Source organism: Pocillopora verrucosa, chromosome 12 (assembly GCF_036669915.1).
Source record: "Pocillopora verrucosa isolate sample1 chromosome 12, ASM3666991v2, whole genome shotgun sequence".
NCBI classification, from domain to species: Eukaryota; Metazoa; Cnidaria; class Anthozoa; order Scleractinia; family Pocilloporidae; genus Pocillopora; species Pocillopora verrucosa.
In genome coordinates, this window is record NC_089323.1 from 15917445 (window position 1) to 15940902 (window position 23458).

Consider the following 23458-nt stretch of genomic DNA (forward strand, 5'->3'; position numbering starts at 1 on the left):
TCAATAAGAGACAAGCTTGTGACACTAATTTATTTGTGAATTGTTCAATGCCCGAGTGTTGGGACGACATGGTACAGTGCGAGTTATGCGAGGAATAGTTACACATGAGCTGCGAGCAATCTAAGAATCTAAAACCGCCAGACTCTAGAAGTCTTCGTAATTGTTAAGGTTTTATTTCGGATCCCTCAACTGTCACCAATCGTTAAAATTAGAAAATAAGATTGAGTTCGATGTAATAGTCTCTACTGTTGTTAAGACAAAGACATCAATGTTGATTTGCATTTGAAAATAAGCTGAGAGTTCCAATAGTTAAGGATGGAAACATTTTTACTTATCATAGGCTTCACGAACGACTTGTAGGAAGAGTAGTTACTTCACTCTTGTTCAGAAACTGTTTGATGTTATTTAATTAGAAAATCAGACTGAGTTATTTTTGTGACTTGATGCAACAGTCTCCACAATTGTTATGACGTTTCGTATCAATGTTGATACGAAATGGGGGGGTCACCAGGGGGTCTAAATCCGCTGTGACCGGTATGTCTAAAGTTCTAGTGCATAAACATTTAAACCTGCGTTTCTAGTAATTTTATTATGATGTTTTCGGGATATCCGTCTCAAATGTCGTTTCTAGTACTTTTCTGTAATTTTTTATGCTAAGCTACTTCATTAAAGGTAATGTAATGTTAACAACTGAGTTGAAAACGTAAATTGGCTACCTAAAGAGTTTAAAGACTGACATTTCCTCCGCAGAGCAGAAAAGTGGAGGAGGTGGGAGGGAGGGGGGCGTGGGGCTCTTAACGCTCTTGAATTTGAGTTACAAAATAAAGCATAATACAAAATCACGCGCAAACTTCGGGTATAATGCTACATTTTCAGGAACTACGCTCAAATTTTCGAGTGGAAAATGCGTGACCTCTTTTATATCACGATGAACCGATGAACACAGCAGTCGTATGAGTGCTCCTGGGTTCGAAGAAGCTGAGTCATGTGATAGTCAGCAGATTGCCTTTAAAAACAACATTGTCATCTTTCTGGGCATAATTCGAAACGGCCATGGAAGGAAAACTTGACCTTAAACTAAATGTTGTTGATGAAAATGGATGTGAATTAACCGATAAAAAGCCATATCTCTATCAGACAACAGACACAGTCAGGTATGTCACAAAACAGTTGAGTTAGAACAACTTTCAGCGATAGCGAAAGATGTTCGAACAACTTTTATCAATTTGATTAAAGATCCATATCCAGTAGTTCAACTTCCACTTTTGTTGTAGTGGTTTATTTTGATGTTAGCTTTAGGAACCGATCTGTGAACTAGTTGGGTCAGAGAACATTTCGAAGTGTTTTTCCCAGGAGGGCAATTAGTGTTGATGGAATGGATTCCAGTTTACCTCGATCTCTTTCTTTCATGCCATTCGCTATGAATTAAAGTTTGCAACTTAATCGTTTTCTTAATAACGTCATTTGCTAATCAAAAATTGTATTACCAAGCCTTAATTGCTAGAACAATCATTTCTGTGCAGTCCAATCGTATTTATTACGTGTACTAATTCACTGCATAAGGAGTTTGTTTTGCTGTTTATCTTGATATGAATTTACGCGCACATGAAGAAGAAATCTTGTTGTTGGGATTAAGTCACTGCTGTTGAAAATCAACCAATCATATTGGATTGCATAATGCTTGTTAAGGTAGTTTGTAACCAGTTCACGAGAGGAGTAGTTTGCCCTGGAAATAGCACAATCTCCATTGGAAGTGAATAAATTATGGGACAGACATGATGACTGATCATGGTAAACATACTTTGATGCATCATTACTTCAAGATCTCATTAGTAATTCTCCTTACTGTCTCTCCTACAATTCTCATGATGTCAGTATTGAGAATTTGTTTCTGGACCTACTAATAATTCCTGAATTGATGTTTTTCTACATTCTCATCACAAGTCTTCTTAATATGTATTGATATTGTAAAGAGAAGTTCTGTCTCAGTCACACATTAGAGTTAAAGGATTAAAAACCAGCTAATCATAATGGAGCATAATGCTTGTTAAGATGATGTGCAACAATGTAAACATAATATGATGCATTATTAGTAATTTTATGTGAATTCTTCCTAGGAATTTAGTATATGTTCTTGAAGATAGCAAAAGAGGGGTCCTGATCCAGTTTGACACACAAATTTTTAGAAAAATTCACACATTTAGCAAACAACTCATTTTGAATTTCCAATTTCAGATGGAAAGAAGTTGCACAATGGGTGAAGGACAAGCTGTCAATCACTTATTCACTCGCATTTAGTTATTTTGACGATGAGGGTGATCTCATATTTGTAAGTGTTCATTTTTCAAGTGATGATTAACCCTTTACAACTTAACATCAGTATCCATGTTCTCTATACTTTTCCCTTGACATTTTCTTAGGTACTGCAAGGAGAATTTGTGTAACAATCAAAGCTTCTTAGCTTGGTGATCACTTCCTTTATTCTCATGAACTTAATGAATGATCCAGCAGTGTTACTGAAAGCAGAAATCAGCAGCTGGTCATTGTTAAGGTTTTAAGATTTAATTACTGCCTAATTCTGGGCCCTGTTGTTCAAAGCAAAGTTAACCAGCCTAAAAGTATCATCCCCAAATCACACATTAAGGTCAAGAGAATTGAGGAAATGATCACCACATAAAGAAGCTCTTGATTGTTAAACAAATTCTCCTTGTTAGCACCTGACAAAATGCATAGAGAACAGTATGGAGAATATGCATACTGATTTTGAGGTGTAAAGGGTTACCAGTAAGTTAGCCTGCTGGACCTAATATTTAGGGGTTATCCTTCAAGTCCTACCCTGGTTATTGGGTTTTGTGCTCAGGAAAGACACTTTTGGCACACACTGCTTCTCTCCACCCAGTAGTATAGTAATCTGCATGCAAAAAGTAGGCAATACTCCAACAGGCTTCATGTTATGAAAACTGGGATTAGTTAAGTGGGTGTGGACCATAGACTTGACTCGGCAGATTACTTTGTTCTGATAGTGATAGATATTGAATTTGAGTATTGAGCAAGATTAAATAAAAGCATTTTCATTTGATTACATCCCTATTTCATAACAGCTGGGCCAAGCATGATAGCTGAATTACTTACAAGCCATTCCTAAGAAATCCCTGGCCTCTGCTGTAAAGCATAGCTCTGTAAGAAGCACTCATGAAGAAAATTTAATTTTGGTAACATTAAGATACTGTAGGTTCTTCACTTGGCCTGCTTTTGAAAGTGAAGGCTTTTATAACTGGGAAGTGGCTTGCTGCTTTTGCTATTTAGAAAGCAAATTGCATACAGCGTTTTAGAGACTTGATCAGGTGACAGATTTGTTTGTACATTCCATGTCATTAATATATTTATAATATAGGGAAACACAGAACAAGAATGGAAGGAAGTGTTGGAAAACAAACATGAAAATAAAGATGGACATGGATATACAATCTCTGTCAATATCCTTCTTTTGGGAAAAGCTGAAACTTCAAGCTGTTGTAAAGAAGTGAAGGAACAAGTATGTTGGCAATCATCCTTTATACAGTCAGGTGGAAGGCAGAATGCAAAGGGAAATAAGTGGACAGATGCGGCAGCTGATCTGAGTACATGGCTGTCAATTAAAGCACCTTAATCCAAAAGTCTGATTGTTAATTCTCTCCTCAAGCTGCTACACATTTCTTTTAAATTAGTTACAAGAATTTGGTGTTAGATCAAGAGAACAACCTCTACCTGATAAGTTTGAGTAATCTCAATGCCTGTTTTGAGGATGATGTATGGATATTATAGGGAGAATATACATGTTAATCACTTCTGGGAGTTGAAGTTTTTGTCAGATCTCACCTAAGACTGGAAACTATTCTGATATAATGCCCCCACTAGATAAATGAATTTATGTGATTTTTTTTTTATAGAAGCCGACAAGTTGTTGTACTGGAGTGCAATCTACACTGTCCTGCTGTGAATTTTTGAGGCCACTCCCTCCTGACCCAGATGTAAGCAGTGGCCCACTAGAGAAAAAGTAAGCCAACAATGTTTGTGGAAAATGCAAAGGAATGTTCAAATGTTCTGGTTTAATACTGTTCATAATGAACCAAGTACATACCATGAAAACCAGAACAGTAATGTGTCGATCAATATGAAGATTCAACATCTCCACCCCTCCCCACCAGGGCATTTGAATATTTGAAGATTGGTTTGTTTAATACCCTGCCCTAGAGGGCAAAATTGTGTTGAAATACCCCACCCAAGTGCTGGATTTGATGGTCACTTTTAAGCCAAAATCAGACCTTGAAGAACTTTTTTCTGGGCTATTTGCTTGCAAAAGTGAGCTTTATGCCTTTTAACCCTTTAACTCCCATGAGTGACCAAGACAGAATTTCTCTTAACAATATTGATACAAAATCAAGAAGACAAGTGATGAGAACCAAGAAAAGTATATATTAGGTTGTTATTAGTTGATCCAATACCAAATTCTCAGACATAAGGTCTACAAGTTACTTTTAGTAATGATGTCGATTATTGTGAAATTGCAAGAAAAGCAGGATTCCAAGTTTTTATCATTTTCCTCCTCATCACAACATGTATTATTACTCTGCTTTCCATAAATTTAACATGTACACCCATTATTTCTCATTCTTCATGTATCTTGTATCTTCTGCCTTTCCTTTATCTGCCTCTCTCCATTCACCCCTTATTGTGAACTGCACAATGTGTTTGGAAAAGCCAAATGCAAGAGACATACCTTAACCACATCAATTTAAAAAAACTTTTTCACAATGCAAAGACTGAATTAAAAGGGGTTAATACTTAAACCTCTACACCCTAACATCAGTGTGCATATTCTTATTACTGTTCTCTATACATTTCCTGAGGTGCTGACAAGGAGAATTTGTTTAACAATCAAGAGTTTCTTTTAGTTGGTGATCATTTCTGTTATTATCATGACCTTAAAGTTTGATTCAGGGGTGATAATTTGTAAGGACATATTAGATGGCATTGTTAAGTGTCATTTTGTGTTGTCAGGGTCAACCCACGTTTGCACGAGTACAAGTACAGTGGTGATGCCCTGAGAGCTGTTGCTTTGCCACTTGGACCAATTGGTATGTGAAAAACAGAAATATTATATGAAAAATGTTTTTAGTTATAAACACTTTGTATTAAGTACACCTTTTGTGATGGTTTAACACATAATATGTGTGGATATTTTATGTATTGTGTGGTATTTTTCCAAGCCAGAAGGGACAAAGAAAAATATGAGCAGTGAGCAAAATGTCTACTTGTATCCAAAGTTAAACCACTTAACCCTTTAACTCCCAAGATCTGATTGTTAATTCTCCCCTGTAGCTACTACACATTTGCTTTTAAATTAGTTATGAGAGCTTGGTGCTAGATCAAGGTAGCAGCTTCTACCTGATAAGTTTGAATATTCTCATTAACTGTTTGCTGAAGAATGTATGGATATTGTAGGGAGAAGTTTTATGTTAATCACTTCTGGGAGTTAAAGGGTTAAAAGTAATATCTTACCAACCTTTTCTGGACTTGCAAATTTGATTTGCATTATTAGACATAAAGTGATTTATTTTTATTTGACAAATAATTATGATTAGAAAATTCTTTTTTTCAATTTTTTGTTATTAATTTATGATAATTTATTTTAATTATATATTTGATCATTTTATTTAATAATTTATGATAATTTATTTTAAACATTTTATTTGATTTTTCAGGTGGTGGCTCTATAGCATTAGCTGGTGATGGGGGTCTACGCCAGTGGCAGATTACCAACACGGTCAATCATTTAGCTCATGTACCAGATTCATTCTTCGCCATTCGGTTTGTAAATGATTTGTTTTGGTTCAAGTGTTTCCCAGTTTGTTGTTGAACTCAGAAAACCATAGTATAAACCAATCATAGGGGCAGATCCAAGAATTTTTTATTGGAGGCAAAAAACACAGAAATAAATTTAAATGTCCCTCAAGCCAACTTACTTAAATAATAAAGAAATATTGCAAGACAAGTAATATATTAGGTTACTTTATAAAGAATTAATTTTTCATGCAATCCTGTCATTGCAAGTCACTTTACAAAAATATTTTTAGTGTTAATGGCTTTCACATTTTCACAGTAAAATATTTGCAACCTATTTGAATGTTTCTTTTGTTTGAGATTGATGGTTTGAAAAATGTTAAATCAACAAAATTTAAGCCATTTCATAATTGATTTATTTTTTTATTTTTCCTAGAGTGGAGCAAGGAAGCACCAGTAATGCTGTTATTCTTCAGTCAAATACGTGGTACGATGAGGAAGGATTCACTCCTGCAGCATATGTCACAGACCATGGTAATTGGAAGATCTTTCAGATACAAATATTAGAAATCTGCAGCCCTTTTGAACAGTATACAAATATTATATCATTCCTTCTACATGTATTTCAAATCTAATGAGATTAACTGATCTGAACTCAACTTTATTTTGTAGTTGTACCAGATGGATCTAAAGAGCTTCTCAGTGAACTACCTGGAGTTAAAACTTTGGAAGTAACAGCAAAATACCCCATTGCAGAAGGTTTGTCATCCAATAATAATTTATTAAACAATCAGTACTGGTAACTGAAATTTTAAGGCAAGGAACCTTTGTACCCTGACACATAAACTTGTAAGCTAAATTTCTTTTAGAAAGCAAAATACAGCCATATGACTTTTACAGTATTTCTGTAGCTTTTCTGGTAAGTATTCAGAGATGTGCTCCAGATTTAGTGTTACAAACTGATGTGAAATACATGTGAAGGGTCAAAACACTTCAATTTTGAGGGAGGGGAGGGCAAAATATCTGAGATGGTTTTTATGGGGGAAGGGGTGGGTCAATGACTGTAGCTGAAAGGCTGAGTCCTCTATAATAGATGTATATGTATGTCACAGCCCCCATTTGGACTTCCTTGTTGCAATTCTCCCAAACCACCCACCGTTCCCATATGATGGGGAATATCTTTCACCTTATCTGTGGATCATTCTACAAAATATTCACATGATTTCTTTGCCTTTTCTAGTTGATGTTTTGAGTGATGAGGTGCCTGTCCAAGTGCACTTAGAGGCATTCAACCCCTGTGTCCCTCTGGACTCCAAGAACAGTGGAATACCAGTGGTTGTCTTGAACTACACTGTGACAAATTCATCAAAAGATGCTGCAAAGGTGAATTACTTTGTAATGATAAAACATCCTCATAAGTCTGGAGTTAGATCTGTCATCACACACCTTGGAATTTGAGTGGTCATGAGGAGGTTATACTGCTTAGTAACATACACCTGAGAAAGCCATTATGTCTCACTAACTTTGACTACATACTTGGGCGTGGATTTCTGTTAGTTTATACCCAGGATATCTTGAACTCAGGCAATATGTCTGGTTACAAACTTGTGTTGTGCAGCAAAGGGAGATTTCAAAACTAGGCTGTGTCTGGTATTGTTAGTGTTTGGAGTTGTAGTATTCAAATCCTTCAATTCCATCTTATAGTTTGGCTAAACATCTTGGCAGAAACTTGTGTTTACATAGTGAATCACTGTTAATTTGACCAAAGACATCTCATATGAAGGCTGTGACCCTGAACTTGAAATTTTGTCAGAGAATCACTGAAAGTTTGATGGGGATATCTTATGCTTAGGCTGCTCAACTGGGAAAGGACTTGCAATACATTACACTCACCGGCTCTAGAGAGGGTAAAGAGAGGATAGCTTCTCAGAGTTCATTGGACCTTTTAGTGATGATGCACATTTGTATTGATAACAGTTTTTTATGTATTAAATAGAATAAGAAAGATGGAAAGTTTTAAGCTCTGTGAAGAAATTGAGAACATCAGAGTGTGGAATCCAAAGGTCTGATGTTCAATTCCTCATGGGGATTCAGAATTTTTTCTTTGTCCCACGCTTGTGGCAAGATGAAAAACATCTTTCTCTTGTATTTAATGTATTTTACATGTAGGTTTCATTACTGGGATCACTCCAAAATATTGCTGGCTGGAATGGACAGACTCAAATTACTTCAGAAGGTGTGAATTTGTTGGATTGTTTACTTTGCTCCTGTAATGCTTTCTGAGTGTACATGTATGCAAGTGAGCAACCTTGAAAGGTTGGAAAAATGCTCTCTGAGCATCCTGTGACTCATAGTTCTGTCTTTGATTTTCTCTTTATTTGTAAATCAATGGTAACCCTTTATCTTCCTGAAGAGAAATTATAAGGCCAGTCTTTCTACAGATAACAGATAAAAATATAGTTTTACATTAACCCTTTAATTACCATAAGTGACCAGGACAGAATTTCTCCTAACAATATCATTACAATACCAAGCAGACAAATGATGAGAATAAAGAAAAATATCACTTAGGGGATTGTAAATAGATCCAATAACAAATTCTCCTAACCAACATCACTAGAACTATATGGCAGACAATAAGGAGAATTACTAATGTGATCTTGGGAGTCAAAGGGTTAAGAACTGTCAATGAAGGATTTCTTCTAGATGTAATCTGTGTGACTTTTTTAATGATTCAAGTGCAGTTGCTGCACACAATGCAGTTGCTGCACACAATGCAGTTGCTACACACAATGCAGTTGCTGCACGCAATGCGGTTGCTGCACACAATGCAGTTGGCGAAATTGGTCTGCAGTTTGTGTAGTTGATGGAATTGGTGCACTTAGTGCAGTTGTGACATGTAAAATTAATTTTATTACAGATTAATAAAAGTTCATAAAGATGATATTTTTACATAGATATTGTTTTTTGCACTTCATGAATGAAGATGTTAGATGCATTTGTTTTGTATTGCAGTTGCCTGTGATGGATATGGTGGAAATATTAACAGTCTTTTGCAGACCAGGTATCATTGAGAATGGTGTTTAATTTGTGCTTTCAGATGGTTAAGAGGAATGCTCAGACATAATTTTTCTTTCAATAATGGCCTTGGCAATTTTTCCATCAATCTCTGATACCTCTAGTAACAAGATGTGTACCAAATTTATTTTCATATTAATGAATCATTTGATAAAATGAATTTTTTTAGTTAGTTTTTAATTTTCTTTTTGCGGAAATTCATCTAGTTGTCTGTTTGGTATTGACATGAGTAACCCATCCTTGGAAGAGAGGAGTGCACCAAATGGACATGTGTCCATCTCAGGTACTGTAAACAGAGGTTCTGTGGCAGCCTATTGCTGTACAATCATTCCTTTGATTTCAGAAGTTCTCATTTGGTTGAGAAATTGTGATGTTATCACAACCACTTGTCAATTCATTGTCTATTTCATAATTTAATTTTAAAATTATTATTTTTGCAGTGGTGAAAAAGCCAGCGGATAATTTGTCTACAATGCTCCAGTATGATGATGTGAAAGAGATGTGGCAATATTTTACATTATCAGGACTACCTGGGCAAGGAAAGTGTGGTCCCTCTCCAGTAAGTTCTTTACTATGTAATGGTCAGGTTAATTCACATGTAAAGTAAAGGTGCACTGAGCTTTTGAGCCCAATGAGCTGTCCAGCCAGAGCTTTTACTTCAAAGCACCAAGTGGAATGGAGTGTAGTGGCTTCACTTAGTCAGAATTCGAGTCTATGCCCCTGTTACTTGCACCTGCCCCCCTTCCTCCTCCCTCACTATGGGTCTTGTCCTGTAACTTACTGTTATCTTAATTGTATATACAGTGTAATTTTTGTCTCTTGATTTAGATGGATTTAATTATATACTATTAGAAGAGGTGCATGAAAAAAGTAATCTTAAGGGACTTTCTGACAGACTCTCAGATTCTACTTCGAGATTTTTCAAATATTCCCTTGCGAAACAGGCAGAGAAGAAGATGTTGTATTGAAAGTCACATTAAGATTTAATTTAATTCTGCACCACCCTTCATTTATGCATTTTCACAAAGATGGAGATGTCTCGTATGGTTTTTTATGTGCAAAACCTTTTTAAGTTGTTTGAATCATCAGAATTAAAAGATCAGGAGCAGGTTTACCATGATTGTCTCTTTACAGGTGGGTAAAACTTGGAATGGAGCTGTTTGTTGTGAGAGAGAAGTCCCACCTAACAGTTCAGAGGTAAATTTTAATTTCTCTTAAATACTAAATAGGCAACAGAGAATGTGAGCAACAGATTAGTGGTAATTTCATTTTAGGAGCAGCTTGTTTATGACTGTGATGAAGGGCCAATGTGCTGAATTTCAAATTCCAATTGGACTTGGAAACACTGGACAAAGAGCTTATTCATTAATGTACTATAAATTGTTAAATCCTGATGATTACCATTACCATTATTATCATTATTACTATTATTCATGAGTAGAAGATCAAAGTGGGTTGAATTCAAACCCAGTAATGATTCGATTAATCATAACATATTTCTATTTCAGACCTTCACATTTCTCTTGGCTTGGCATTTTCCTCACAAGTATGTTGTATTAGTATAGGTAATAACATGATGTCGAGTGCAATTTGGTATTGATAAGCATGAGTAAATTTTTTAAAGACAACAGGCAAGTGTAGTTTGTTGTCTTTGAAAAAATGTACAATTGCTTAATTATTTACTACAAATTGCATGGAAACCGTGTTATTACTTATTAACAATTTACATCTGTGAAAATTTCATAATATGCAATTCATGGGATGTGACATTGTCATTAAAGTCATCGTGATTGACCTCACATTTTTGCAATTTGATGATTTCTTCCATTTAAGTTAAAATTTTTACTTTTCTTCTGGACAGATATGTAAACTGGAGCCAGGGGTATTTTGGTATCAACGATCCCAATACACAGTTTTACATTGGCAATCAGTATAGCAAGTTCTGGAAGAACATTAACGAGGTGAGAGCACTATCACGTAATGTTTCATTTGTTTAATCCTCTGCACCTTACATCTGGCTGTTGCTGACAGCCAGACAAACACAGGCGTGTATATATTCTTATAAACATTAGGCAATAAATTGTTGGTTATGCTGTGGTGCCCATAAGGTGGTACACCTAGGTCCGTTTGATCAGAGGGGTGGATAGCGCTATTCATCAGATACATCGCTATCCAGTGGGTAAGTGTTAATAAAGTGTAATGTGCTATCCAACGGATAAAGATTTATGCAGAGGAAAGCCTTATCCACCCTGTGAACAACTGGTACCTGGGGTTAGAGAATTTACGTGCTCCCTTACTGTCTTTTGAACTGATTTAGTCATACAGGTGGAGAATCAAGGCCCTTAAGTGTTTTTTATAATTTATGATCTTCAAAGCTAAGTTGTTTGTGTTTGGAGGACATGGTAAATTTTGTTAACCTAAATTTGGGCATAATTATCGTAAAAAGTAATTACACTGTAATGGTCGAGGCTAAAAAGTTATATTGATTTTCATTTTGGATCTTAAAAACTTCACAAAAATTAGCTTGTGACAATTCGAATTCCTTTTAGAACCGAGCTTGGCATACATTGTATCTCTGTTATTTAGTTTGTGCTTTTGTTTAAAATGAAAGAAAAAACTGCCCTCATGCAGTGATCTCGTAAATTTCACCCTGCTGAAAACTGTTCCCTCAGTGAACAGAGCGTAGCCTATATTTCTTTCACCCAATCTGTAATTTGATGCCACTGTGAGTGAAATTGAAGAAGAAATGTTGACGATGGCCTCCACTGTTTGTATTTCAGGTTTTGTACTACACAGCTGCTAACTTGGAGTCCTTAACATTGTCGACCAGGGTCTTTAGGAATGCAATGTTTGATTCCACATTGCCGTGGCAAATGATTGACAGTGCAGCTGGAAGGCTGTCTGTTGTAAGGTGGGTTATAATTGAAAGTTTGTGGATCGCAGTTAAAGTTTGGAGGCCTATAGTTATTTTAACAACGGCTGTATGAAATTGGAAATGATCGCCTACTACTGCTCTCGATTATTAAACAAATTCTCCTTGTCGTTACCGTAGGAAATATGTAGAGAGCAGTGTCGAGAATATGGCTACTGATGTTAGGATGTAAAGGGTTAACAAGGATCAACTAAGTCCATGCCGTAATGATTTGTTGAAGCTCCCTCCTTCCAATGAGCGCTTCCTCTCTAATAAGCGCCTCCTTGAATTTGGTTTTTGCGAATAAGCGCCCTTATTGAGTAAGCACGCACAAACCAATAGGCGCCCCCATTGAGTAAGCACGCACATACCAATAAGCGCCCCTATTGAGTAAGCACACACATACCAACAAGCGCCCCTATTGAGTAAGCACGCACGTACCAATAAGCGCCACTTTTCCAACAACCGCCCCTAAACCCTCATTACAAAAACAGTGATCTTCGTCTTAGTCTCAACTGACGATTGCTTGGTCGGTCGTTGTAACCAGGAAGGATCCAGGGACAACAAGTCCTTCTCCCTGTCTTTATTCTTTTCCATTAAACATGAAAACTTTGTTTCGCACATTCGGCTGTTTCTCAAGAAAGACTGAAATAAGCACCCTTTTCCGTACAAGTGCCCTCCCTTGATGTACCAAAAGTGAATAAGCGCCCGGGCGCTGAATCGAGTCATTACGTTCATCAGATTTAACGAGAGATGAAATATTTTTCTGTTAGATCCCCCACGTGTATGTGGTTGGCTGATGGCAATCTTTATGGATTTGAAGGTACAAATGATTAACATCTAACTTCCTCATACAACGCTGATACATTATCCTGCATTCTGGTGATGAGAATATGGGATTAAACGTTTCAGTTTGGGTGTAAAACCAAACTCGCTAAGCTAATTTTTTATGAGATGTAAAGCAATAATGAAGAAGAAAGACTTATCAGACACTTGAAGTTTTAAGGGGTGAATACAGTTTTAAAACTATCATGTTATCACGTGGCCAGGGTGAAAATGCAATAATGGTTCTTGTTGGCCCGCGAGCAGGCCTCATCATGAGAGCTTGGGCGCGAGCCTCCCTCTACCCGTGGAAAAGTGACAGGCCTTGAACAACGCGAGCCGGCGACAGGTCTGTAAGGGGTCTGGCACTGATAATAGTAACAGACCCCCGGTAAACCTCTCCTCGACTCGTCTCATATATTCCTGTGGATGGAGGAACGCGCGTCCTGCAACGCTAAAATAACTATGGCCTTCTCGCAAGCTAGGTTCTTGTTAGGGGAAGTGATTCTGGAAACTCTCAGCTCCGTTTTACAGTATGCAAAATTGAATTTAAATTTTGGAGAGGTCGAAGCGTTTGCCAGTACATTACGAGATTGAATCTTTGAACTTGATTGAATGTATATATTGAATTAAATCTATATATTAACGTTTCTGGTTGTCTTTTTTTTCCCTTCCATTTTTAGGATGTAGTAAGGTTGGAGGTGAGTTCTTGTTGAAGCGCTTTGTAATCGAGTGTTGTTAAACCAACTTCAAAATAATCAGAATGACAAATCAAAGCTGAGGGGAAAATCATAAGGGACGAACGAGTACAAGCAACCTTTCCGAAGCACGGATTACCGAGCGTGACAAAATTGCGACTTGATTTAGTGTGTCCCTGATTGGTTTATAAGGTGGCGCGAGTTTTCTGGACCAATCACGGAGCGAAGTAAAGCGAAACCAAAGTAATTCCCGAATACCATCGACGCTTAGTTGAATGTTTACTCCTTAATTGAATTTTACTGCACTTCTCCAACACAAAAATAAACGCACTTTCTAAGTTGTTGGCCACCTGTGAAGGAGAAAGTTGGAAATTTTTCATTTTCCTTTGAAAATTGTCTCTGCCAAGACGCTATTACTAAGGTGTCATTTGAACTGCGTTAGTGCTTATTTGAGGAACTTTGATACTAATTTCATATTTCATGTCGTCAGGTTGTTGCCCGCTCAATTGCACACACGTGTTCAACTACGAAATGGCCATTGCAAAGTAAGTTCTGCGGCACTAGAACTGTCTACTTTTTGCGAACGTCGGGGTCATTTTTGAAACGATCCCTTTTGAAGTTTCGCGGTTGGGATTCATGGCGCTCTTCTCTTTGCGCAACCTTTTCACCTTCACTGAGAGTATGGTAACCTGTTATTTGTCTTCACAATGTTTAGTAGAGATGACGCCTCAAAAAGATTAGTGTATTCCAGGTGCCAATGATATTAACTTTAATCAAATGTATCTAACAGTGCTCGTGAATTTTTTATTTCTTATCAGGTGTTTCCCTGATTTGGAGAGAACCATGAGAGTCGTTGATCTGAAAGAGCAGATAGCTCCCAATGCCATCATACCAAGGTACGGTTTGCCTAAAATAAAGCACATCATCGTTGTAGCGAACCATCAATTAATCGAGTTGAGAAGGTGCAGTGAGTGTCAGACGCAGTAACTTGACTTGCAACTGGTTGAAGTGCAGGAAAACCTGGAGTTGGTACCAAGCGCGGGAGAATTTGCAGCCGAGACGCGGGTAAACACTTAGCCCATTGTCAGACGCAGGAGAGCTGGCCAATAAGAAAATTTGCGTAACAAAAATGTAGAAATAAATTTTTGCGGTTGTAATTGCGAGAAATACCGTCCTACTCTTTTGGAAGCGTGAATCGATTTAAGTGCGGTTCAGAGGTTAGGTAGGACATAAACGCTCACTGGTAATTTAAATATGTTTAAGTGTTGTTTTTATAATTTTTTTAGCCGCACTACTGTGCCTCTTGAGCTTCGACGCTGGTGGAGCTTTTGGCCAAACTACACTGACGTTGACCCCGCCTCTACTACGATATGCGTTGATGGCGAAATTGGAACCGTGTTGAAAACCTACAGGGAGGTAAATATACCACATACGAAACGATCTTCTCTAAAGTAAGATAAACTGAGTGTCGAAAATCATCCGGGGTTGCTTATGTTCAGTAAACTTTGCTCTGTGATTGGTTTAGAAAAACTCGCGCTGTCTTCTCAACCAATCAGATGCAAGTTCCAAATAAATCGCGACCTGGCCACCCGGGTTTCCTGCGCTTCAAGCAGTTTGCTTGAATTCACTTTGAGTTCTTATTGGTTAATGACAATGGAAACCTTTGTTCTGATTGGTCACTGGGATATCTTTGATTTTATTGTCTCGACTTTCAGTCTATTTATAAGCCAATATATATTTGGCAAATCTCTAAAATCAGATCACTAAAGGCTCATGAGAGAAATGCAACCGTGGCCCTTCTTGTCCATCATTTCAGGTTCTTCAGGGGGCTCCTCAAAAGTGGTTTGATGGTTTATGGCCAGCGGTTAAGAAAATCATGGCACGATGGATGGGGGAACTAGATTCGGGAGATGGTAAAGAATATTTTTAAACGCTGTCAGTAGTTGTATTTTTTGGCTTATTGAGAATTTTTCGTTAAAAGTTGTCATGCGTTTCTTTATTGACAATATTCACTCTGTCGATGTTTCGTCTTCATAGGTTTGATTCGTGCCCCCCAGCCCAATACTTATGACACCTGTTTCTATGGTGTGAATACTTTCACGTGCTGTCTTTATCATTGTGCATTACGGTAAGTAGCCACCATTGTTTTAGTGATGGTGTGAAAACCTTAAATAGTTAAGAATTTTCACAACTGACTGTCGATTAACCGGAACCAAAATCATCGCTACAGAAGAGGTTGTGAAGGAGCCAATGAAAACTCAGTATAAACACGCGTACCCGTCCTATAGAGCGGGAAAACGCGGGTGTGTAAGTCGCTGTTGGTTGCATTTTTTTGCTTCTGATTGGTTAGAAAGTTGGTGCCAAAGCCAATGCAAAGTGATTGGCTGAGAGGAACACGCAAGATTTCTAGACCAGTCACAGTGCAAAGTAAAGCAAACCCATGGCAATCACAGACTACTTTGCACACTCATTAGTGAGAAACGTTTGCATTATTATAATTAGTTAAGTTAAAATGAGATTTTCGAGAGTTTTCAGTCGGAATAATTCAGTAATACAGGAGAATTTGTAGTCTTTTATTTATTTTTGTCTCGAAATGAAATGTTGAGCTATTTTTCTGTTTCGAGAGAAAGGACTTAGCTATATATAGGTGTGTCTCTATCGCATCCTGTTGAATGAACTGATACTCTACAAAGCTGCTCGGTAGATTTGTGCCAAACTGATCCATTATTCACCGTAAAGAGTTTAAAAGCTGACGTTTCGAGCAGTAGCCCTTCGTCAATCGCTCTGACGAAGGGCTAGCGCTCGAAACGTCAGCTTTTAAACTCTTTACGGTGGCCAATTTATGTTATCAACTCAAATGATAATACTAAATTACCCTGTCATACTTTCCCACCGACGCAGCATCACAGTTTCCTTAGAAACTTACCTCCTTGATCCATTATTCCTCTTATTGTATTATAGAGCTGCGGAGGAGATGGCTAAACTTCAAAAAGAATCGGTACAGTAAAGTTTTTTTTTCCCATTTTGCCATATTTCCAGTTTTAACCCTGTGACTCCCAGAGGTGATTAACATGTAGTTTCTCCCTACCGTGTCCATATATTATCCAGCAAACAGGTAATGAAAATACTAAAACTTAATACGAAGAAGTTATCTTGATTTAACACCAAATTCTCTTAACTATTTTAAAAGGAAATGTGTCGCAGCTAGAAGGGAGAATTAACTATCAGATCTTGGGGGTAAAAGTGTAAAAACAACGCAAGGTTGGAAAGGGAGGCATTGGGAATCCTCGAGTACATGTTACTCCTGATTGTCATGAAAATTTAATCATTTTGATCGTGAAATTACCTGATTTGCCTCCATATCGCCAGGAGATTCTAGTTTAGTGAATCTTGTCCCACTTATTGCCAGTCCTGGCTTTGCTTCTCAGCTTGCGAGCAGGTCTTTATTATTAGCGCTGCTGGACGCGCGTTTCTCTTCCCGCGAGAAAGTTTTAGAAGAGTCGGGAGGCGAGAAGTTTATCGCCTCCCTCCCTTGTGGAACTTTCGCCGGCTCTCGTTTCTCAAGGCCTCTTAATTTCCCGCGGGCAAAGACACACACGTCGAAGCGCTAATCAGGATAATGGCTTGTTCGCAAGCTAATGCATTTGAAAGGTGTCGACAATCGTTTAAGATAAGATCACTTACTGGGACAGCTTTAAACGTTTCTATTTATTTTGGGCCTTTTAGGACCTTGCTGATGAGTACTCCGCCAGGTTCAAACTGGGAAGTGCCAACCTCGATAAGGCCTGTTACACAAACGGAAAATGGTACACACAGGTGAGCCCTTTCTCCAGAAGAACTTTTGAGTGTGCAATGCCCTTAATGTGACCCAAGAATGACATAGCTCAGAGCCTCTTTATCAGGACTAGTGGCAACCCATTTGGATTTGTTCTAAAGAATGCTAATGAATTTGATCTGAATTATTTGATCTTCTTTTATTTCTTTTTTTCTGTAACTCATTATGTCTAAGTCATACGCGAACTGTACTTTTTTGTTGGCGACGTACGCGTCACCGTTTTGCTACGGTTTGGAAGAACGAACCCCGTCTATTAACGCTTCTATGACTGAGTCTTTGATCCTAGTCCCTCTGATCTGGATTATACATGGATACTCCAGCCAAAAGGAGATCCTTTTTTTCATGCGCGTGATGAATGAACGGGCGCGGCCTCCATAAGTGCGAATGTGAAAAGGGGAAAACTTTCTTAAGTTGTTTGAAAGGATCAAGCGACGACTCCATATGATTATTTTTAGGTTACCCATAATCATCCTTTACTGAATCTGTCATATTAGAGAGTGAATGCATCGTTTCACATCTGGGGTTCTTAAAGGACTCCTTTGTGAAAAGGGGAAAGATTTACACCTTCGGACGAAGTGAGCCCGTACAAAATTTATTGATCACAGCCATTCCTCCCTTTCCACTAAACCTCATGTGTTAATTGTATCCGGTATTGTTTTTTTGTAGGTGCTGGATCCAAAGAATCCGAAAGCGGAAATTGCTGACGGTAGGGTGACTTTCCAGTGTAATTTTTGAGTGAGGCGGATGAAGTGAGAAAGTATTGCGTGACAATATTACAGAAGTAATGGGCTTGACGCTTAAATATTTTTATTTTTAGGAACGTTCATTGATTGTTTGCTTGGCCAGTGGTGGGCAAATGTTTTGCAGCTCGGTGATATTTTACCAAAGGAGCATGTCATGTCTACATTGGAGTACATTTACTCTAGCAATCACGTGGATTCGTTTAATCCAGGTATGGCAAATTGTAGTCGATGAAGATGGTTCTCTCGTGCAGGTTTTCTTTTGTTTCTAGCGCGACTCGCGTCTGCTAAAATCCATGGGCAGTCTTCCTAATAACCGTTCTTTGAAATGTCACGCAACGCTGCCAAAAGAAGAGCTGAGGGGAGTGTTGCGTGACATTTTTAAGAACGGCTACAAAGGATGAATCCTTCTGGTCAGGTGAACAGTGGTACTGATAAAATCAATATTAATACTAATAATAATGGTAGTAATGGTCATAATAATTAACGGTTAATTCAAATATTAGAATAAAATTTATCCTGGCTTAAGGTATAGAACCCTAAAAACTGTAAAATATTTTGAAGACGTTTTGACGTGGTTTCACGTCAATATAAAGTCAAGAGTAAAAATGACAAATGAAAATATTTCGTTTTATGTCAGATTAAGTAACGTTATATTTTAATTATGTCTATCAGCGGACCAGAATCCCCGGAAGTTCTTCGATCAGCGAGACGCCGGACTCTACATTTGTCGATGGCCTGGATCGCCTCCAGAAAATCCCTTCCGGTACAGTAGTGAGGTTAGTGGTGCATTTCATCCAAATTATGTCCAATTCATGCTTGTCAGTTTCAATGGGTGTAGAAACTTTCGTTTATATAACTGCTTTATCTTCTTGTCACGCAATGAGCTGTTGGCGTTGGGAACATGCTCACTCGCAGAGGGTCGATTAGCTATGCAGGCTACCATCTTCAGCACTCTTCACATTAGAGACTAATATCTGTGAAGACTTGTTCACAAACGTTTCTACCTGTGTCACGCTAACGCATTCGTAACTAAGAATACACAAAGATTGAAACGATGAAGTGTTTGTCCTCAGATGAAATCTAATGTATTTTATATTTCTTTTTTTGCTTTATAAGGGAGCCTGGACTAGTTTGGAGTACGAATTTGCCCAGTTGTGTTTGAATCAGTTAATGGTCAGCACAGCACTCGATGGTATTGACAGTCTCTCTGTCTTTTTTATTTGTGCGTTTGTTCATCCATAGGGTGTCTTATTTCAGGATGTTTGACTTTACATTCCTCCCATCTCCTTTTGTTTAAGATTCTTTTGTTCACATTACACCTTTTCTGGTTTAGTTTTGACCGACACCCGTGAAAAGTATGACGGCACTCGGCGCAGTCCTTGGAACGAGATTGAGTGTGGTGACCATTATATTCGCCCGATGGCAGCTTTTACCTTTTTTGAGTTCGCTTCAGGTCAGGTAAGGAGCACTTCGCTATCAAGCCTTTCATGGAGCGTGCAGCGGTGAAGCATTGATTTTGAGACAATGGGCGAGGTTTAATTAATGTTTTAACTTTGCAGTGGGAACATTTACAAGGGAAGCACATGCAATTTGAATTCTAAATCGCTTTGTTCCTGCTTGATGATTGTTAAAATAAGTTTTTGAGTACTCTAGGGGGACACTTCTAACTGCTCTGGGATTTTCCATAAAAAACAGTGAGGACGTCACGACTCGACGTCACCTGAGCTGAGCTGAGCTAACCAAGATTATTGCGACCTCAAATTGATAAGAATAAGATGATATGGATTGAAAATGTGGCTTCCTAAACCTTTAACTCCTAAGAGCGACTAGCGTCTAATTTCTCCATACAATATCAGCCTTGAATCATTCAGTAACGTCACGAGAATAAAGGAAATGATCACCAACTAAGGAAGCTTTTTTGATTGTTAAACAAATTCTCCTTGTCAATGCCTGTGGAAAGCTGTAGAGAACTGTATGGAGAATATGCATACTGAGATTAGGGTGTGAAGGGTTAAAAAATCACGATTGAACGTAAGTCTTCACTTTTTCTTGAATTATTTTTTTTACCAGACTTGGAAGTTGTCCGAGGTTGGGAATCCTTTGATCAGCCTTGGGTTTGCACCGCGAATCAATCCGTCAGACTTCTGTGGCTTTTTTATCACTGCCACTGCTTGGGGTCAGTTTAAACAAAAGGGAGATGAAGAAATGAGAGATGGAACTGCTGAGGTAAAATATTATGATTTTTTTGGTGTGAAGTTTTTTTCTTTGCCTTACTGAACATAAAGAAGGGTTGAAATAGACACAGTTTTGCGCCGATGTTGTGTTTCGTATTCACGCTACAGAATACAAACATCGTTTGTGTTTTCAATGCCAGTGAATTTTAGCCTTCAGTATCCACTTTGAAATATTTCAGACTCTTTTGTTTGTTTTCCAGCTTTGTGTTCATCATGGAGAACTAAGCCTATCACAGTTCACTCTCAAGTCACGTGCCTCCTCTGCCTTAGCGCGCATGGCAGGAGGAAGTGACGAGTTGCTGGTCACAACAGTGGCTCAGGTACAACATCTTTCTTTTGCGAAAACAAACTCTCAAGACCGTAAAACGTTACAGGACTGTTGAATTAAGTTTATTGTGAATTTTGTTTTATTAGGACGCTAAACAGCTTTCAATTACCTTCGATTCTTGTGGAATTTTGCTCAAAGCTGGCGAGAGCCTGCATGTAACACTTTCAGGTATGCTTTTTTTGTATTTACTTCGCCATTTAGACGGTGTTTGGGTCGTTCATATTAATCAATCAGCAAAGACTTCAACCCAGTAATCCGTGCGTGCATCGAAATGGTCTCGGTTTAATAAATTGTCAGGAGGGTCGGTCGTATTTTTTTCAAACTTTTCAAAAGAATGGACTGATGTGGTTTTGGTTCAATTTTGTCAGCGAACATAGGTTTTATTATTTTTTTCTACCATAATTGAAGGGCTCACGCCTATTTCGATCACGCTTACTGTCTTTAACTTTTTACTTTCAAACAGGATAAGCATGTTGCATTTTATGGCTGTCCTTGAGACAGGTCAAGGATGGTTTTGCATCATTACCAACGAATGATCCGTAGACACACCCCAAGATGGCGTCTAATAAAATTGTAAATGTACGTTAAAGTATTATGATATCAGTGTCGGTTGGCAGATATACATTTCAAGTCAAAAACTTTTAGTGATAAATAACTTTTAACGTCTCCTCACAACTTCAATTCATCACTTTTCAAACAGGTGACTTCTCAGCATCTTGAGAGTAACTGCCGACTTTTTTACAGAGGGTGACAAATGGTGGTCCCCTATCCTAAAAAATATCTAGTACTTAAAATGCTTGTGATATGTTCACAGTAGGTTATGAAACTGAATATTTAACCGCTAAAATATGAAGAAGAAACAAGGTTAATATATTTCTACATCTTGTTTCAGGTATTGTAGAGTTAAAAATAGATATGAAGATAGGGTTTAGGAAAAAATTCAGTTCCGCAGACGGAGAATGATTTGTATCAACATGTATAACTAAACAACATTAAAATAAGTGCAAACTCTATGTAAAATTATTTCTTTTAGTTTATTGGTTCTTAGAGAGTTGCATTAAATGTTTACTCTTTATTCCGTCGTATATCGTAGAATTTTTTAACATTAAAATTTGCCACTTTCCATTTGAGTTTCTATAATAAACTGAATGACTTGGCCACAAGAACATGCTGCGTTGTCTCTAGCAGAGGATGGTGTATTTCTTCCTCAACAGGACCAAGGGGAATAACAATTTCCTCTCCTTGTACGTTCAACTTGATCTGAAACAGATCAAAGGATGTATTACTAAACAGTATTGAGAAGGAATTTTACAAGTTAAAACCCGTTTTGTGCACTCATTCCATACGCTCAAATGAGAAGTTTAGATCAAGTTCTTATAAATTAACTGTTAACAATCCTACAAGGAGTTGAGATTTCAGATACCGTTGTCACCCGTGTGTGGGAGAAACCGGAATCCAAATAGGAAAATCCGAAAACCACATTGAAAACCAAATCCGAAGCCCATAAGACCGAAAACCATATGCTAAAGAACGGAAAATCCGCAATCCGTAATAAACGCCCAATCCGAAAAACCAAAATTCTTTGGCACAAAAACAGATCTTAAAAAAATATCGAAAATCCCAATGCCCCCCTCAAGGATGAATCGGTCAGTTCAGTCCACAAATCACACAAGTGATGACACAACAAACATTATTATTACTGAAACCTCAACGAAAACTTTTTTATCGTTATTATTTTCCAATCAGAAACATGCTGCAAAACAACTTTAGTCACGCGATATTTTTCAGGGAAGGTATCTGACTTCACGCAATTGAATTATTCATCGACTACGAACATCGATGCTTAACAGCTTGTAATTGCACTGCTGCAGCCTTACGGAATCTTATTTTGAAATTATAGATTTGTATTTTATGGCTAAATGGCGCAGTCCTTCCCTTACATACAGTAAAGGATTTGATCTCTTCGAGAATACAGTGAAGATTCAGCAAAGAACATCATGGAGATGTTCATGTTTTCAGTTCGTTTCGTTTCGTTTATCAAATCGCAGTAGGCCCTAAAAAATTCCAGAGATATGGTCGATTCTAGTTTTACAATAGAGACTAAATGCATTGCAAGACATCAGATCTTTGAAAGACAGACGCAAAGAACAGTGTTACAAACGTTAACTCTTTGACTCAGTTGTATCCAATTCTGCGCATAAATTCCATCATCTGCTAGCACTCAAGTAAATTCAATTTAGAAACCAGTGTAATTTTAAGTTTGGGAAAATGTGCACGACCACATTTATTCCATTTAAGTCCAATCGGTAGAACTTTTAAACATAGTTTTTTTTTCTATGGGGTCATTTTATATTACATGAAATTGTTTTTGAATAACAGCGTATAAAACTTCAAATAACGTTTTGCAAATTTCATGCTGCGAATTTGAATATTTTTCAATAAACAAACGATATAGCTACGACAGCGCAACGAAGGAAGTAAATCGCAGAACGAGCGGGCGCGAATCAAGGGCGCATTCATTCATGGAAATATCGACATCCAAAACAGAGTACGTACCCCTGAGAAGTGTTCTCCGCAGATCTAATTGCCATTTTCGAAGCAATCTATTAGGGAAACTGCACGTGGTTCAACCGCCCTCGTCTGACAGCTCCTTTCATTTGGTTCCGCGATTTCCAATTAGATTATGGTTATCTTATGACCTATTGTTTTTCTCAGAAAACTAGCGGAAGAGAAATAGCAGGAGTCTGGAAGCTAGCTAGGTTGGTGACCGCTGACTGAAGTACATGAGATTTTCAAAGATGGCGCGAAATGTTGGAGAGTGATGTGACCACATCACTAAACTAAAATGGTTTGTTAGTCATTTTAGTTCTCAGCGGCAGAATTTCGCCAAAATTTTTATTTATTGCCATACATGCTAAAATTTCCTTTGTCATGAATCTTTTATTTAGCACATGGTAAGTAATTTTACATGTTTTAACCAAGAGTT

At 37.8% G+C, this 23458-nt stretch overlaps 1 protein-coding gene across 1 annotated transcript; it reads left to right on the top strand.

Annotated features, from left to right (window-relative positions):
- The first annotated feature begins 1006 nt into the window (after positions 1–1006).
- LOC131788032 (non-lysosomal glucosylceramidase-like) lies at positions 1007–21793 on the top strand. Its single transcript, XM_066159275.1, has 35 exons — positions 1007–1154; positions 2236–2329; positions 3395–3535; positions 3930–4036; positions 5041–5117; positions 5745–5850; positions 6260–6357; positions 6496–6582; positions 7064–7206; positions 7993–8059; positions 8839–8887; positions 9108–9184; positions 9342–9460; positions 10036–10098; positions 10410–10447; positions 10763–10862; positions 11682–11812; positions 12586–12635; positions 13318–13335; positions 13823–13877; positions 14151–14228; positions 14619–14748; positions 15149–15245; positions 15370–15460; positions 16294–16330; positions 17059–17148; positions 17834–17873; positions 17985–18119; positions 18583–18686; positions 19027–19102; positions 19244–19368; positions 19981–20136; positions 20345–20464; positions 20559–20640; positions 20936–21793. The coding sequence occupies exons 1-35, from the start codon at positions 1054–1056 to the stop codon at positions 20938–20940; spliced, it is 3087 nt and encodes a 1028-aa protein (XP_066015372.1). The 5' UTR covers positions 1007–1053; the 3' UTR covers positions 20941–21793.
- Positions 21794–23458: the final 1665 nt, after the last annotated feature.